At 44.6% G+C, this 15,499-nt stretch overlaps 1 protein-coding gene and 1 long non-coding RNA gene across 2 annotated transcripts; one reads left to right on the top strand and one right to left on the bottom strand.

The window, feature by feature from the left end:
* Positions 1–3,125: 3,125 nt before the first annotated feature.
* Positions 3,126–4,823, top strand: LOC306823295 (tripartite motif-containing protein 16-like; the record flags this gene model as incomplete). The annotated part of the gene is made up of 1 exon (XM_079342751.1): positions 3,126–4,823. One exon carries the CDS (start codon positions 3,126–3,128, stop codon positions 4,821–4,823), a length of 1,698 nt encoding a protein of 565 aa, XP_079198877.1.
* A 2,558-nt stretch (positions 4,824–7,381) lies between these two features.
* LOC306823727 lies at positions 7,382–14,840 on the bottom strand. Its single transcript, XR_013779042.1, has 4 exons — positions 14,748–14,840; positions 8,717–8,826; positions 8,454–8,541; positions 7,382–8,071 (listed from the first exon to the last, which is right to left on the bottom strand). It is a non-coding gene; the product is annotated as an uncharacterized lncRNA (long non-coding RNA).
* Between the last annotated feature and the right edge of the window lie 659 nt (positions 14,841–15,499).

The raw sequence follows: 15,499 nt of genomic DNA on the forward strand, positions 1-15,499 counted from the left end.
TTGGTTAAGATTGTGCAAGGGCGGGGGCGCCGATAGCTCAGCGGCAGGGACAGCGCGCGTACCATGTTGCGAGGCTTTGCTCCTCGCGCGGGCGGCCCGGGTTCGCGTCTGGCCCGTGGCCACCTTCCTGCATGTCTCTCCCCACTCTCTCCCTCTCTCCCCCTTTCCGACTCTATCCACTGTCCTATCAATAAAGGCAAAAAGGCCAAAAATAAACCTTTAAAAAAAAAAGATTGTGCAAGGGCTCTGAAACCAAGAAAAGTCATAACGTTACGATCCATATGCAGTCAAAAAAGACTGAGGCAGGAGTATCGTGGGATCCATTAAACCTTGTACTAGTTCAATGGACGTGACAGGAATCTGCCGTCGTGTCTCTGTAAAGGAACTCCCACCTATCACACCTGCCTCTGTGATCAAAGCAGGAAACAGACTTTCAAGACACAAACCAGAAGGAAACATATCTCAAGAAGACATCCAGTTTTTACAGCTCTTGAATGGAAACATTCATCAGAATAAGGAAGGTCATCTGGAAATGCCTTTACCTTTTCAGAGAATGTCCACAAATTCCAGACAACAAGCAGCTTGCTACAGTCAGGCTGAAGCATTTTAAAAGGAAAATGGAGAAAAATCCCAAGTACAAAGAGGATTATCTGAAATTTATGGATAGTGTTTTTCAGGATGGTGAAGAAGCAGAGAGCACACCAAAGGATGGTAATGTATGGTACATTCTGCACCATGAGGTGTATCACCCAAGGAAGCCAGAGAAAATCAGAGTTGTCTTTGACTGCTCTGCCAGATTTGAAGGCACCTCTCTAAACCACCACCTACTCACAGGACGCTCTGACTGGAGTGTTGTGCAGATTTCGTGATTGCCAAATCGCCGTCACGTGCGATGTGTAAAAAATGTTCCACCGCTTCCATGTTAGCCAAGAAGATCGGGATTTCCTCAGGTTCCTATGGCGGAAAAAGTTGGGAATAAAGACACTGAGCCCAAGGAATATCACAAGCGAATGTGTATTTTTGGAGCAGCATCTTCTCCTGGATGTGTTAACTATGGCATGAAACACTTTGCCAGTGACTATGAAAAAGAGTACCCTCTGGCAGCCAGCTTCATTCGCAAAGATTTCTATGTGGATGATGGGCTCATCAGCATTGATTCAGTTAAGAAGGCAAAACAACTGGTCAGTGAAGCACAAGAAATCTGTGGCAAAGGAAAGCTGCGCTTACACAAATGTGTGTGTAACAACAGAGAGGTACTGGAGGATTCCCAAGACAGAATGTGCAAGTGACTGAAAAGATGTAAATCTGAACTCCAGTGAGATTCCAAAGCAGAGTGTACTTGGAGTGAAGTGGAATGTAGAAGCTGATGTATTCTCATTCAGTGTCATCCTCAAAGAAAGGCCAGCCACGTGACGAGGAATCCTAGCAACGGTTGCAAGTTTGTATGATCCATTAGGATTTCTCTCTCCCTAAATCTTGTACGGAAAACAAGTCCTGCAAGAAATGTGCAAGCGTGGTGTTGGATGGGATGAACCTGTTCCCCCTGCACTCAAGACCAAGTGGGAAACATGGCTCAGTGACCTGAAGAATCTTCAAAACATTCAAATACCAAGATGTCTCATTCCTGAGAACCTTGGCACAGTCCAAAAATAGAGCTACATCAGATGCCAGCAGCAGTGGGTACGGACAATGCTCATATATCAGGATTGTTGCTGAAGAAGAAATCCATAGTGCACTGGTCCTGGGTAAGGCCAGAGTGGCTCCTACAAATATCGTCACCATCCCACGCCTTGAGCTCACTGCAGCTGCAGTTTCTGCTGGAGTAAGTAACTTTCTTTGAACAGAGCGTGAGCTGAAGATAGATGAGTCTTTCTGGACAGATTCACAGGTGGTGCTCGGGTACATTAAAAATGAAGCCAATCGTGTCCAGAAAATAAGAGACACTATAGATCCAAGACAATGGTTCTACACTGAAACAGATCAAAATCCAGCAACCCACGTGTCAAGGGGTCTCAAGGTGGCAGACTTAATTGACTCAAACTGGCTCACTGGACCAAAGTTTTTATGGGAACCAGAAATTGTCAAGATTGAACATTTCCCAGAGTTTCTCGTTGGTGATCCAGAGGTAAAGGTTCTGAAGACAAAGTGCTCTTGAAAGGGACAGGGACTGGAATACAGCCCTCAACGTTGTTGCAAGGATAAAAAGACTGGCAAAGAATTACAAGTCTCAGGACCTGTTCGTGTGGACGAGAGAAAAATGGCCTCTTTTGCACTCATCCAGGCAGCACAGAGAGAAAGCTTTAAAGAGGAGCTGAAGTGGTTTAGTCAAAAATCAGCTAAGCTACCAAAAACTAATAAGGTGCTTCAACTTGAGGATGGTTGAGAAAGTCCTCTGCATCTTTTGAGCTGAAACATTCAATTATACTTCCGAAGGAAGGAGTTATCACACAACTAATACTTGATCACTATCACAAGAAAACACAAGCACCAAGGCCGGGGCAAATATTGAACAAACTCAGGGCCAGTGGTTATTGGATAATAAGTGCCAACATATCAAGTGTGATTACTTGCAGAAAGGTGTGCGGACCGACTAACAGCGCATGGCTGACTTGCCGGTTGACCCAGTAGATCCTTCACCCCCTTTCTTATTCACTGGACTTGACTGTTTCAGCCCCTTCTATAGAAAACATGGGACATTTTGCTTAGCTTTTGTATAATTTTTGTTTACATTTTTGCTTTTGTATAATTTTTGTTCATAAATGCTTTTCAGTTTTGCTTATTTTAGTTTTTCACTGTGTTGCTGACATATGGAAAAGAACAAATATTGATCTAATATTGGCTTTTCTGTTTTTCTAGACAATTCAAAATGAAATCTTTGAGTCAGTAGAAACTGTCCTTTTGGTTATGAGTAGACTGCAGGTTGTTCTTCAGGTGTTTGTTATCAAGAAACACTGTAACTGTGTTTGATGAGAATAAATACAGTGTGTGTGTGTGTGTGTGTGTAACTTGTTGGTGTGTGTAACCAACAAGAGCTGCACATGCACAGACATGCTTAGTGGATAACAGGTGAAACTTGCTTCAGAGGAAGAGAGAATCTCACACAGTCGTTGTTACAGAGAGGAGAAATGGCGCAGAAAGGAGTTCAGCTGGACCGGGAATCCTTCTCTTGTCCCATCTGTCTGGATCTCCTGAAGGATCCGAGGACTCTTAGCTGTGGACACAGCTACTGCATGAACTGTATTAAAGGCCACTGGGATACAGAGGATTATAAGGCAGTCTATACCTGCCCTCAGTGCAGACAGGACTTCACACCGAGGCCTGTCCTGAAGAAAAACACCATGTTGGCAGATTTAGTGGAGAAGCTGAAGAAGACTGGACTCCAAGCCGCTCCTGCAGATCACTGCTATGCTGGATCTGAAGACGTGGCCTGTGATGTCTGCACGGGGAGGAAACTGAAAGCCTGTAAGTCCTGTCTGCAGTGTCTGGCCTCTTACTGTGAGAATCACCTCCAGCCTCATCATGAACTACCTGTCTTTAAGAAACACAAGCTGGTGGAGCCCTCCAAGAAGCTCCAGGAGAACGTGTGCTCTCGTCATGATCAGGTGATGAAGATGTTCTGTCGCACTGATCAGCAGTCTATCTGTCACCTTTGCTCTGTGGACGAACACAAAGGTCACGACACAGTCTCAGCTGCAGCAGAAAGGAGCGAGAAGCAGAGAGAGCTCGAGGTGAGTCGACTAAACACCCAGCAGAGAATCCAGGACGGAGAGAAAGATGTGAAGCTGCTCCAACAGGAGGTGGAGGCTATCAATGGCTCTGCTGATAAAACAGTGGGGAACAGTGACGTAATCCTCTTTGCACTGATCCAAGGCTTGGTGAGAAGACGCTCTGATGTGAGGCAGCAGGTCAGATCCCAGCAGCAAACTGAAGTGAGTCGAGTCAGAGAGCTTCAGGAGAAGCTGGAGCAGGAGATCACTGAGCTGAAGAGGAAAGACGCTGAGATGGAGAAGCTGTCAAACACACAGGACCACATCCAGTTTCTACAGGACTACCCCTCAGTGTCAGCACTCAGTGAATCTACACACTCATCCAGCATCAAGATCCGTCCTCTGAGGTACTTTGAGGACGTGACAGCAGCTATGTTAGAAGTCAGAGATATACTACAGGGCGTCCTGAGAAAGAAATGGACAAACGTCTCACAGGCAGTGACTGAAGTGGATGTTTTATTGTCAGAACCAGAACCAGAACCAGATCCAGAATCTGAGCCCAAGACCAGAGCTGGGTTCTTAAAATATTCATGTGACATCACACTGGATCCAAACACAGTAAACACAGAGCTGTTATTATCGGATGAGAACAGAAAAGCAACATTTACAGATCAGACCCAGTCTTATTCTAGTCACCCAGACAGATTCACTGGTTGTTGGCAGGTCCTGAGTAAAGAGAGTCTGACTGGACGTTGTTACTGGGAGGTGGAGAGGAGAGGATTAGGAGTTTATGTAGCAGTCACATACAAGAATATCAGCAGAGCAGGGGATGAGTGTTTATTTGGATTTAATGACAAATCTTGGATGTTAGATTGTTCCATCTTAGGTTATAACTTTTATCACAACAAAGTCAGGACTCCTCTCTCAGGTCCTCAGTCCTCCAGAGTAGGAGTGTACCTGGATCACGGAGCAGGTATTCTGTCCTTCTACAGCATCTCTGAAACCATGACTCTCCTCCACAGAGTCCAGACCACATTCACTCAGCCTCTACATGTTGGACTCAGGGTTTATGGTTTTGAATATGGAGAGTATGCTGAGTTGTGTAAACTGAAATAGACAGAAGTCCTTAAGGAGACAGATGTTTCACTTTCTGTGTTTGAAATCTTCACCTTGATTTTTATCCATGCTCGTTGCTGAGATGTGATGGTCGTCACCTGTCAATCAAACTGTATGGGCGGTACTTTGACCTCTTCTCGTCTGTTCTGTAAATGTTTGAGCGTCTTTAAGTGACGCTCCTTCCTGTGTCTGTTTAGCCGTGGACTCTTTCACTGCTCACCGTGACTTTTGTTCACCTGAACTGACATTTCTCTGTGTGAAAATGATGATTTGTGTTCATACATTTATATGCTGTTGTTTCTGTTCTGATTCAGTGTCTGGAGAGAGAGAGAGAGAGAGAGAGAGAGAGAGAGAGAGAGAGAGAGAGAGAGAGAGAGAGAGAGAGAGAGAGAGAGAGAGAGAGAGAGAGAGAGAGAGAGAGAGAGAGAGAGAGAGAGAGAGAGAGAGAGAGAGAGAGAGAGAGAGAGAGAGAGAGAGAGAGAGAGAGAGAGAGAGAGAGAGAGAGAGAGAGGCAAACTTTTCTTTCATGCTGATTTTCTCTTCTCACCACTTTGTACATTTGTATAAAATCTATCAAATCCCACTTAAAGAAAGGAGTTAGTCAGAATAAATGTTGGTGTTCATATTCAAAGTGATGTAAAAATGTGTTTTCAAAATGTAATCGTCCTGATGAAATCAATAAGGAGATAAATCCTGGTTTAGATTCTGATCAAACAAAGTGATTGTGTGGATGAAGTGAATGTGTTCATGAAATGATTGAAGGAGAGACATTGAACACACTTTACTGATTTGATGTGTGAACAAGCTGAAGTTTGACATCCTGAATAAACTCACATGAACTCAACCTTTTCTTCTTTGTCTTCATTACAAACAAACAAAAAACCTTCTCCTGTTTGTACCAGCTGAGTTTCTGCATGTCTGCAATTCTGCATGAAGTTAAACAACTTATTCTGTTCTGTTCAAAGTCCTGTTGTACTAAAATTCAGACTTTAATGTGTTCATTGAAAAAGCTCTTTTATTTATTTTTTTGAAATTTTATTTATCCCTGTGGGGCAATTAAAAGCATCAGATCCTCATTTAGAAGCAGAAGACGATTTTTATTTGTATTTATGCTTTAAAAAATGAATTAATAATATTCAATCAATCAATCAATCTTTATTTATATAGCGTCAATTCATAACAGGCGTTATCTCGAGACACTTTACAAAAGCAGGTAAAGGACCTTACTGTTTGTCTGTTAACATTAACAAAAGAGCAGGTAACAAGACCATGCTCATTGTTATGTTTACAAAAAGCAGGTAAAGGACCTTACTGATGGCTATATTACAAGAGCCCAGCTGAATCCATCATAGCGTGGCAAGAAAAAACTTCCTTTTAACAGGCAGAAATCTTCAGCAGACCCGGATCATGACGGAACAGCCATCTGCTAAACTGTGCTGGGCTTGAAAATGGGACGAGATGCAGAAAGAAGGATAGGATAGGTTTGGGGGGGTCGCTCAAACATTTACAGAACAGACGAGAAGAGGTCAAAGTACCGCCCATACAGTTTGATTGACATGTGAGGTAACAAATGCATGTTACCTCCAGGTTGGATTACTGTAATTCTATTTGCATGCATATTAGATTTGAACTGGATCTATTATTGAATGATTAATTTTGTGGCTCTGATGTAAAATCTTAACAAATAACATCTGCTTTTGTTTTCAAATATTGCTCTTGAGCGCGGCTGCTAAGGCTTCTGGGTAATTGTGGCATGGTGTGTTTTAATAGACTGGTGTAGTTTTGAGTCCTAAAACCAGGAAGTGAGTTAGCATGTTAGCTCCATGGGTTCTAACCTCTAAAAGTCAATGGAGATTTTGAATGTGTTTGTGTTTAGACGCCTGAAATAAGGTCTGTGGTTAACACAAGCTGAAGAGATGTTGACGTTTTGTTAGATGAGATAAACTACGTTAGCTAAGACCCCACTGGTGAATTTTAAAGTTTTTACGCAAACTTTAAACGGCGGTTGCTAACAAGTAGCTAACTGAAACTACAGTGGTTGTCATGGAGACATTAAACATCATCACGCCGGGAACTCTCTCCCTAATCCTCCTTACAGCCTCTAGTCATGTTTTTCAGCGTTCTTGTAAATATTAGGTTAATAAACAACTTATTAAGCTAACGTTTAGCTAGCTTGTCAAATCCGCTGATTAGATCGTGGTGTAGTTAGCTTGTAGCAAAACGTTAGCTTATTACTTCTCTGGGCTGCATTAACACTAAATTGACAGATTTCAAAGCAGAGAAGACTTTGTTTGAAAAAGTTTCCTTTTAATGACCAAATGAGTCTGTGAGCATTTGAAAGAGAAGATGGAACAAAGGAAACAGAAACATGTGAAACATCTCTTCAGCTCATCACAAACTTTTTACATTTCTCTTTATTTTTATTTTTTTGTACATTCAATAATCTTTTTGTAAATCTTAAACATCACTCATCTTTACACACTGACACTTTAAACTGTTTACAGTGTTCTGTTCTATATTTAATATTTTTGTACAACTCATTTTATTGTTTAGTTTATATTCTATTGTTGTGAAACTGAGTGTTTATTGTTATCATTGTTATTGCATGGCCTGTGGTAAAGTCCTTACATTTCACTGCACATCTGTCTGAGCACATTACAAATAAACATCTTGAATATTGAATATTGACTGTTCACAACATGTTCACACATACAGGTCACTACAAACAAACACACAACAGAGATGTACACTTTAACACTGGAACAGGTACAACTGAGCATTTGGGATGCTAACCGAATTAGCCGGCTAAACTGTTGGCTTAACTCGTGGTCATAAACTTCACAGAGAAATGACCTTTTGTGACACAAAGAACTTGTGGAAGGACTGTTGATTTGAATCTAACACCCAGGATATGACACACAACACTTGTGTTCCAGTTCATCTGTGAAAAAGGAGATTTGAGTCCAGAGTATCAGACAGGACACGTTCCTCAGCTCAGTCTGTATATTGACTGCTGAGGAAGCTCAGTCTCACACATTACTCAGTTGTGGTTGCTCCCCCTGCTGGTGTCTCCTCAGAACTACATCAACATATTAGAATAACTTCACATGAACCACATACAGAGCAAAACTGAACACGTCTGTAACTGACTGTAAATATCACAACAGATTATAATATGTGAAGTCATTTCTAACCATCACATAGTGGGCGAGTCGTCCCGCGTGGTCGTTTGAGCTTCATGTGATGAGCTGAGGAAACATTTCAAAACATCAAATGAGACTCAGAGAAAAAGAGTCCAAACTTTGAATTCATGTGAGGAGATGAAGGGCCGTGTTTGTGTAACGGTCCAATCAGTGAGCTGTGTGGACACTGAAATGATAAAGTCACCTTACTCTATGATCACACATTAAAGGCACACTCGGCCATTTTAGAAAACTAGCATGATTTTAAAAGTAGCATTCTCTCAGTGCTCCTTCTGCGTCTCTTTCTTCCTTTTTCAGAGAACACGAGTTCTTCATTTGTGTCAGGACCTAAAGACACTTTAAAGCAACATATTCAAAAGTGAATCTGGAGGAAATGAGCCACTCTGACTTTGCTCCTTTAAGTCTGGACTCATTTATATGGACTTACTTTTCCATCAGTGAATTGTGGAGGATCATCTGTGGAGCAGTGACTCTTCTCAGAAGATGTCGATTCTCTCCCAGGTTTTATCCTCGTCCTGATTTTAGAAAGATAATGATCATGAGGAATATTCATCAGCTGATATTAACTCATTATGATGTGCTGATTATTTTCATGTATTCAATTGATTCATGTTATTATCATAAAGTGTAGACTGGGAAAATGTTGTAGTGGTCAGCTGACAGACATCATCTTCAGACTGATCTTTGTACCTCTCTGTTCTGAAACTTGGAGGATATCCTTTGGAGTGCCCTCTTTTCACAGTAATGATTCTGGGTGCTGAAGATCCACATTCACTCATCTTCATGTCATTGGTGACTTTCTAAAATGAAATGAATAAATCACACAGCCAGCAGGTGTCACTGTTAGTCAATCCAGTACATGAACACTTCATGCCTGAGAAATCTAATGTGTTGATCACGTCTCCTCCTCTTCAGGTTCAATAAAGTGTGTTGTTGTAAATCCACTCTGATCCTGTATTTTTTTTAGCTTTTTCTTTTCTCTGTGCAAACACAAACATAAACACCTGAGACAAACACTTTTACTAACATGGTTTACTGACACAGGGGAGATACAGGTGGCGTCACGATAGGGTGCTATCAGTGCTCGCAGACATCCTGGAGCAAGAGAGGAGGAAGAAGCAACCAGCCAAAACAAGACCGCTGTTCAGCACCATCGCTTTTGTGAAAGAGGGCCATAGAACGGCTTCCCACAACCAAGCCAGGCAGAATCTCCTGCAGTCAGCCCAGAGATGGGAAATGGTGGTTGACCTAGGGAGGAAACTCCACTTCCCAGAAGCAGTCCTGTCCACCACCCAAAGACCTGACACTGTCATTTGGTCTCCAGAGGGGAAGAAGATCATCATGGTGGAGTTGACAGTGCCGTGGGAGGAGGGCTGTGAGGAAGCTGCAGAGAGGAAGAAAGCCAAATACCAGCAACTTGCCCAAGACTGCCGGGATAAGGGGTGGACAACATGGCTGTTGACAGTGGAAATTGGATGTCGAGGATTCCCAGCTCAATCTGCGTGGGATCTAATGACAAAGATTGGGCTGAGAGGCCACTTGAGGAAAGCAGCTGTTCGTAGACTGGGGGAAGCAGCAGAGAGAGCCTCCTGTTGGCTCTGGCACAAAAGAGAGGACACAAGCTGGAAGCCTGGAGGAGAGAGGCAGTGACCTGGCCAGTCACTGCTGACCCGCCAACTGGAGGGTGTTGTGGTTAAGGGTCGAAACACCCAGTGAAGGTTGGGGACCACCTGAAGACCTCTCTTCTAGGCCAAGGCTTCACCCATTGGGAATGGGTGTATGTTTGCATAGTAGATGTGTTATACAAATGAACTCCCTGGACAACCAGTGACTTCCAGGAAAGTCTGGATGGCAACCGAGGAAGGTCGGTGACGCTGGAGAGACAGCTGACCTCCAGGAAAGACTGGCGGGGTAACAGGGGCCAGCAACCCCTGTTGCAGCACTCGCAAGAGGGCACCAAGAAAGCTACAGAATCAACAAAAGAGCAATACCCCCAGAGTCTCCCGAGAGGGGGGGAGGAAGAGAGACTCACCAGGACAGATTCAACGGCAACAAATTGGACAGTGACACAGACACAGAGAAGGCTCAGGCAAACCACCTTGACTGGGGAGGCGGCAGAAGTGAAATGCAGGTGTGGAAGGATCTGCAAAGGCATAAGAGGGCTAAAAATACATCAGAGCAAGTCAGTGTGCGGACAAGGATGGAGGCAGGCACATCGCTCAGGCGAACCGTCTGGTGAGACGCAGGAGAACCCTAGGCAGGAAGCACACCATAGTCCTAGTGATCTCTCAGTGCCGGCAATACCCCAAGACCGCACAAGGACATCCTCGAAGGTCATTCCAGATAGCTCACCCCAGCCGACGAGGGAAAGAATCAAGTGGCCCAAGATGAGTGATGGAAAGGAGTGGTCCATGTTAGATGAGGACCTAGACAAGGTGCTAGGAGCAGTCCAAGCAGGATCAGTAGAAAAGAAGGTGGATTCATTGTCAGCCATCACCTATAATGTGGCAAAAGAGCGGTTTGGAACAATGCCAAGGAAAGAGAACAGCGACAGAGCAGAAAAGCAGGACAACAGAAGAGAAAGAAAGATCAAACAACTTAGGAAGGAAATCAAGACCCTGAGGAAGCAGTTCAAACTGGCAAGTGTAGGAGAAAAGGAAGGAATAAAAGAGCTGACAGCCAGCCTCCGCGAGCAGCTCATCAGAATAAGAAGAGCTGAGAGGTTCAGGCAGAGGCGGAAAAAGCAGGAAGCGGCACGAGCTCAGTTCATAAAGGACCCCTACCGCTTCACCAAATTACATCTTGGGGAGGCAAGGTCGGGAACTCTAATGAGTTCCAAAGAGGAAGTGGAGCAGTCTGTTGAGGAATCATTTGGAGACCAGTCAAGAGACGAGGCCCTAGGAGGAAATCATGGGCTTGCTAACATCGACCCACCTACTACATCCCTCAGCACAGCGTGTCCATCATGGGGAGAGGTTCAACAGGTAGTAAGGCATGCAAGATCATCTTCTGCTCCAGGTCCTAGCGGTATACCATACAAAGTATACAAGAAATGCCCTAAGCTCCTCCGAAGGCTGTGGAAGCTTATGCGGGTAATTTGGTCTAAGGGATCCATTCCAACAAGCTGGAGAAGGGCAGAAGGGTGCTTTGTGCCCAAAGAACGGGGATCCACACAGATCAGCCAGTTCCGAACTATCTCCCTACTTAGTGTGGAAGGGAAGATGTTCTTTTCAGTGCTGGCCAGGAGAATGAGCGCTTACATGACCCAGAATGGATATATTAATACCTCTATCCAGAAGGGCGGTGTTGAAGGGTTCTCAGGGTGCTTGGAGCATACAGGGGTCCTCAGCCAACTTATCCAAGAAGCAAAGGAGAAGAAAGGCAGCCTAACAGTTGTCTGGCTTGACTTTGCAAATGCATATGGGTCTATTCCACATAACTTGATCCAAGCTGCTTTGGACTACTACCACATCCCACCTGACATCCAGGGCATGATCACCAGTTACCTGAGTGACATCAAGCTGCGATTCCAGTCCGCTAAGTTCACAACAAAGTGGCAGTCAGTGGAGAAGGGGATAGTGACAGGGTGCACAATCTCTCCCATCTTGTTCATCATGGGGATGAACCTGATCATATCCGCAGCGAGCACAAGATCAAGAGGGGTGAAGACAGCTGCAGGATGTCAACAGCCAGCAATCAGGGCAATCATGGATGACCTCACTGTGATTACACCAACTCACGTGCAGGCAAGATGGGTCTTGGAAGAACTGGACCGCATGGCCACCTGGGCAAAAATGGCTTTCAAGCCCATGAAATCAAGGAGCATGGTGATCCAAAAGGGCAAAGTAACTGGAAGGTGTGAGCTACGAGTTCAAGGGGAAGTGATCCCAAACATCCAGGGGAACCCAATTAAATGCCTTGGGAAGTGGTATGATGATTCCCTGTCAGACAAAAACAGTATCTCCAACACAGGGAAACAAGTCGAAGAATGGCTTATGAAGATTGACAAGTCTGGCCTGCCTGGGAAATACAAGTGCTGGATTTACCAACATGGCCTGCTCCCAAGACTCATGTGGCATCTCACCATATATGAGGTACCCCTATCAACTGTTGAAGAAATGGAGAGGAAGTTCAACAAGCACCTTCGAAGATGGTTGGGAGTACCCCCAAGTTTTACATCGTTGGGGCTCTACATAAGATCAGGCCAGCTCCAGCTTCCAATGTCATCAGTGGTTGAGGAGTTCAAAGTCGCCAAGTGCAGACTGTCATTGACATATAGAGACTCTCAGGATCAACTCACCAGGGAAGCAGGAGTCAGGACAAGATCTGGCCGTAAGTGGGCCGCCAGCACGGCGATCAACCAGGCAGAAAGTTCGCTCAGGACCAAAGACATCATTGGTAACCCTTGCACTGGAAGACAGGGTCTAGGAACCACACACTTCCAGCAGTGGTCAAAGTCAACCCCTAGGGAAAGGAGAACCTTGATCCAGGATGAAGTCCGAAACCTTGAAGAAGAAGGGAGAAGAGCAAAATCCATCGAGCTCGCAACTCAGGGAGCCTGGACAAGGTGGAACCTCCCCAAGAGAACCATCACATGGAGTGAAATGTGGCGGCTGGAGCCCTTCCGGATATCCTTTCTACTCCGAGCAGTGTACGATACCCTACCGACCCCAGTCAATTTGCACAGGTGGGGGATGAGGGAGGACCAGTTGTGTAGGTTGTGTGGTGGAAAAGGAACAATGGCACACATCCTGTCAGGGTGCAAGACAGCACTGACACAGGGGAGATACAGGTGGCGTCACGATAGGGTGCTATCAGTGCTCGCAGACATCCTGGAGCAAGAGAGGAGGAAGAAGCAACCAGCCAAAACAAGACCGCTGTTCAGCACCATCGCTTTTGTGAAAGAGGGCCATAGAACGGCTTCCCACAACCAAGCCAGGCAGAATCTCCTGCAGTCAGCCCAGAGATGGGAAATGGTGGTTGACCTAGGGAGGAAACTCCACTTCCCAGAAGCAGTCCTGTCCACCACCCAAAGACCTGACACTGTCATTTGGTCTCCAGAGGGGAAGAAGATCATCATGGTGGAGTTGACAGTGCCGTGGGAGGAGGGCTGTGAGGAAGCTGCAGAGAGGAAGAAAGCCAAATACCAGCAACTTGCCCAAGACTGCCGGGATAAGGGGTGGACAACATGGCTGTTGACAGTGGAAATTGGATGTCGAGGATTCCCAGCTCAATCTGCGTGGGATCTAATGACAAAGATTGGGCTGAGAGGCCACTTGAGGAAAGCAGCTGTTCGTAGACTGGGGGAAGCAGCAGAGAGAGCCTCCTGTTGGCTCTGGCACAAAAGAGAGGACACAAGCTGGAAGCCTGGAGGAGAGAGGCAGTGACCTGGCCAGTCACTGCTGACCCGCCAACTGGAGGGTGTTGTGGTTAAGGGTCGAAACACCCAGTGAAGGTTGGGGACCACCTGAAGACCTCTCTTCTAGGCCAAGGCTTCACCCATTGGGAATGGGTGTATGTTTGCATAGTAGATGTGTTATACAAATGAACATCTGAGTCTGCTCTTCAAAGGACCCGCTCAAATCAGAGACAACCGTCCTGCTCAACAGGAAGTCATACACCCTGTTGTGGTCAGGACCAGACTCACCGAGACCATCAGAGTGCTCCGAGACGGCCTGGTGCTACACCGGGGCTAGGGGGCGCTATAGACCCACCACAAATCTCTGACTGGGATTTAAACCAAGACCAAGAGGAACTTTGCTTGATTATCCTTCAACACTTAGTTTAATTAAATGTCCTTAAATGTAATGTTAGTAATTTTATCATTACAATAATAATAAAATAGTAATAACTGTATTATATCATGTTGGTGTGTCATCAAACTCACAGCAAACATTGATGAACTAAACTAATCAATGTGGTATAAACAACGAGAGATCACTTCTGTGTAAATATTATTTTGGTGTGAAGTTATTGATTTTTAGTTTTCTATCTTGTTCCGTTATTATTGTGTCACATTATCAGAATCAGAATTACTCCCTCACTCCCCTTCTCTGATTGGCTGGTTCTGCTGGCTGCTGGTCCCTGCACCTTGGAGCCACAGTCTGCTCCTGTTGGCCAAAGCAAGTTAAAGCTAAGCTCAGAGCACGGCTCGTTTGGGGGAAAATCCGGTTCTAGCTTGCAGTTCTCCTTGTTGTGATTCCAACGAGGTGTCGGTTTGTTAAAATTAATGTTCCGCTGATGATTTATTGTGTGGTGCATTGATTACTGTGTGTTAGTGTGCACTGCCTCTTAAAGGTGTATTATTGTTCCACCTTGGCCAGGTTAGGTAGCCTCAGCAGATCCCTTTTTATTCCCGGTCTTTTAGACATCGTTAAATAAAGTATATATTTCTACTGATAAAAAGTGTGGTGTAGACTCTCTTTCCTCTGACACCAGAAAAGACCTGATTAACAAAGATGGAGTCAGTTTACACTCTAACACTTATAGACAATGACTACACATTTCAGCCAATGCCTAACAACACTACAGAGTTTTAATCATTCATTTAAGGAGTGTGACAGACTGCAGAGTCCAGAGGCTGGAGATGTTCTTCATCTTTGTCCATGTTTCTGTCTGTGTCGTTGTGTTTGGAGCCTGTTCTGTGCATTGACAAGTAAATGTAGGCTGATATCTAAATTCTTTCTTCTCTGAATGTGAAGTGTAAAGAGGAGAAACTCACCGTCTGCACTCCGACACAAACAGCACATCACTACAGTAAGTCCAGTCAGGAAACCTGTTTATGTTCACCCTGAGTTCTGCCTCCCTGGATGACTTCTCCTGATGAATGAAGGCGAGGTTTACTCCTCGCTGTCTTTAATACACACACCAGACACCAGACACGCCCATACCAGCACCGGAGAAATGATTAACTCAAAAGATAGTTACCTTTGAACCCTGCAAGAACATTTATATGACACCAATATTCTTGCAGGGTTCAAAACTTTTGAACCCTGCAAGAATATTGATATGACACCTCAAAACACACACAGCGTGACTCAGTCGATTAGTATACGGTTTTTTGCTCCTTTGCCCTTCTTGTATCAGTTATTTGATAACTAAGTTTTTGAACATGGAACTTGAAGACAGGTCACAGGACAGGAGTCTGACCTTACCCATACATTTATGATTAGGGAGAGCGGGGTAATGTGAGACAATTTTTACATTTGCTCACCTCCAGCTGAGCTAAAATGATATATCAGTAAAATGAACACATTGCCCGTTAATTCCGGATGTTTCCTACTTATGGAAATAATCAGAATGTCTTTAGGACAACGGGTCATGGAAATGTGTGTGTTCTTAAAAAAGTGGTCATTTCTCAGTTTGCCCCACCATCGAGGTAAACTGAGACAGAGAAGAGAAATCAATGCAGTAAAGTGAACCACTTTAAAATGACCATAAGGAAACATGTTGTAGCAATAAAAATAAAAGGTT

The sequence above is a fragment of the Symphodus melops genome (assembly GCF_947650265.1).
Source record: "Symphodus melops genome assembly, chromosome: 5".
In the NCBI taxonomy this organism is placed as follows: domain Eukaryota; kingdom Metazoa; phylum Chordata; class Actinopteri; order Labriformes; family Labridae; genus Symphodus; species Symphodus melops.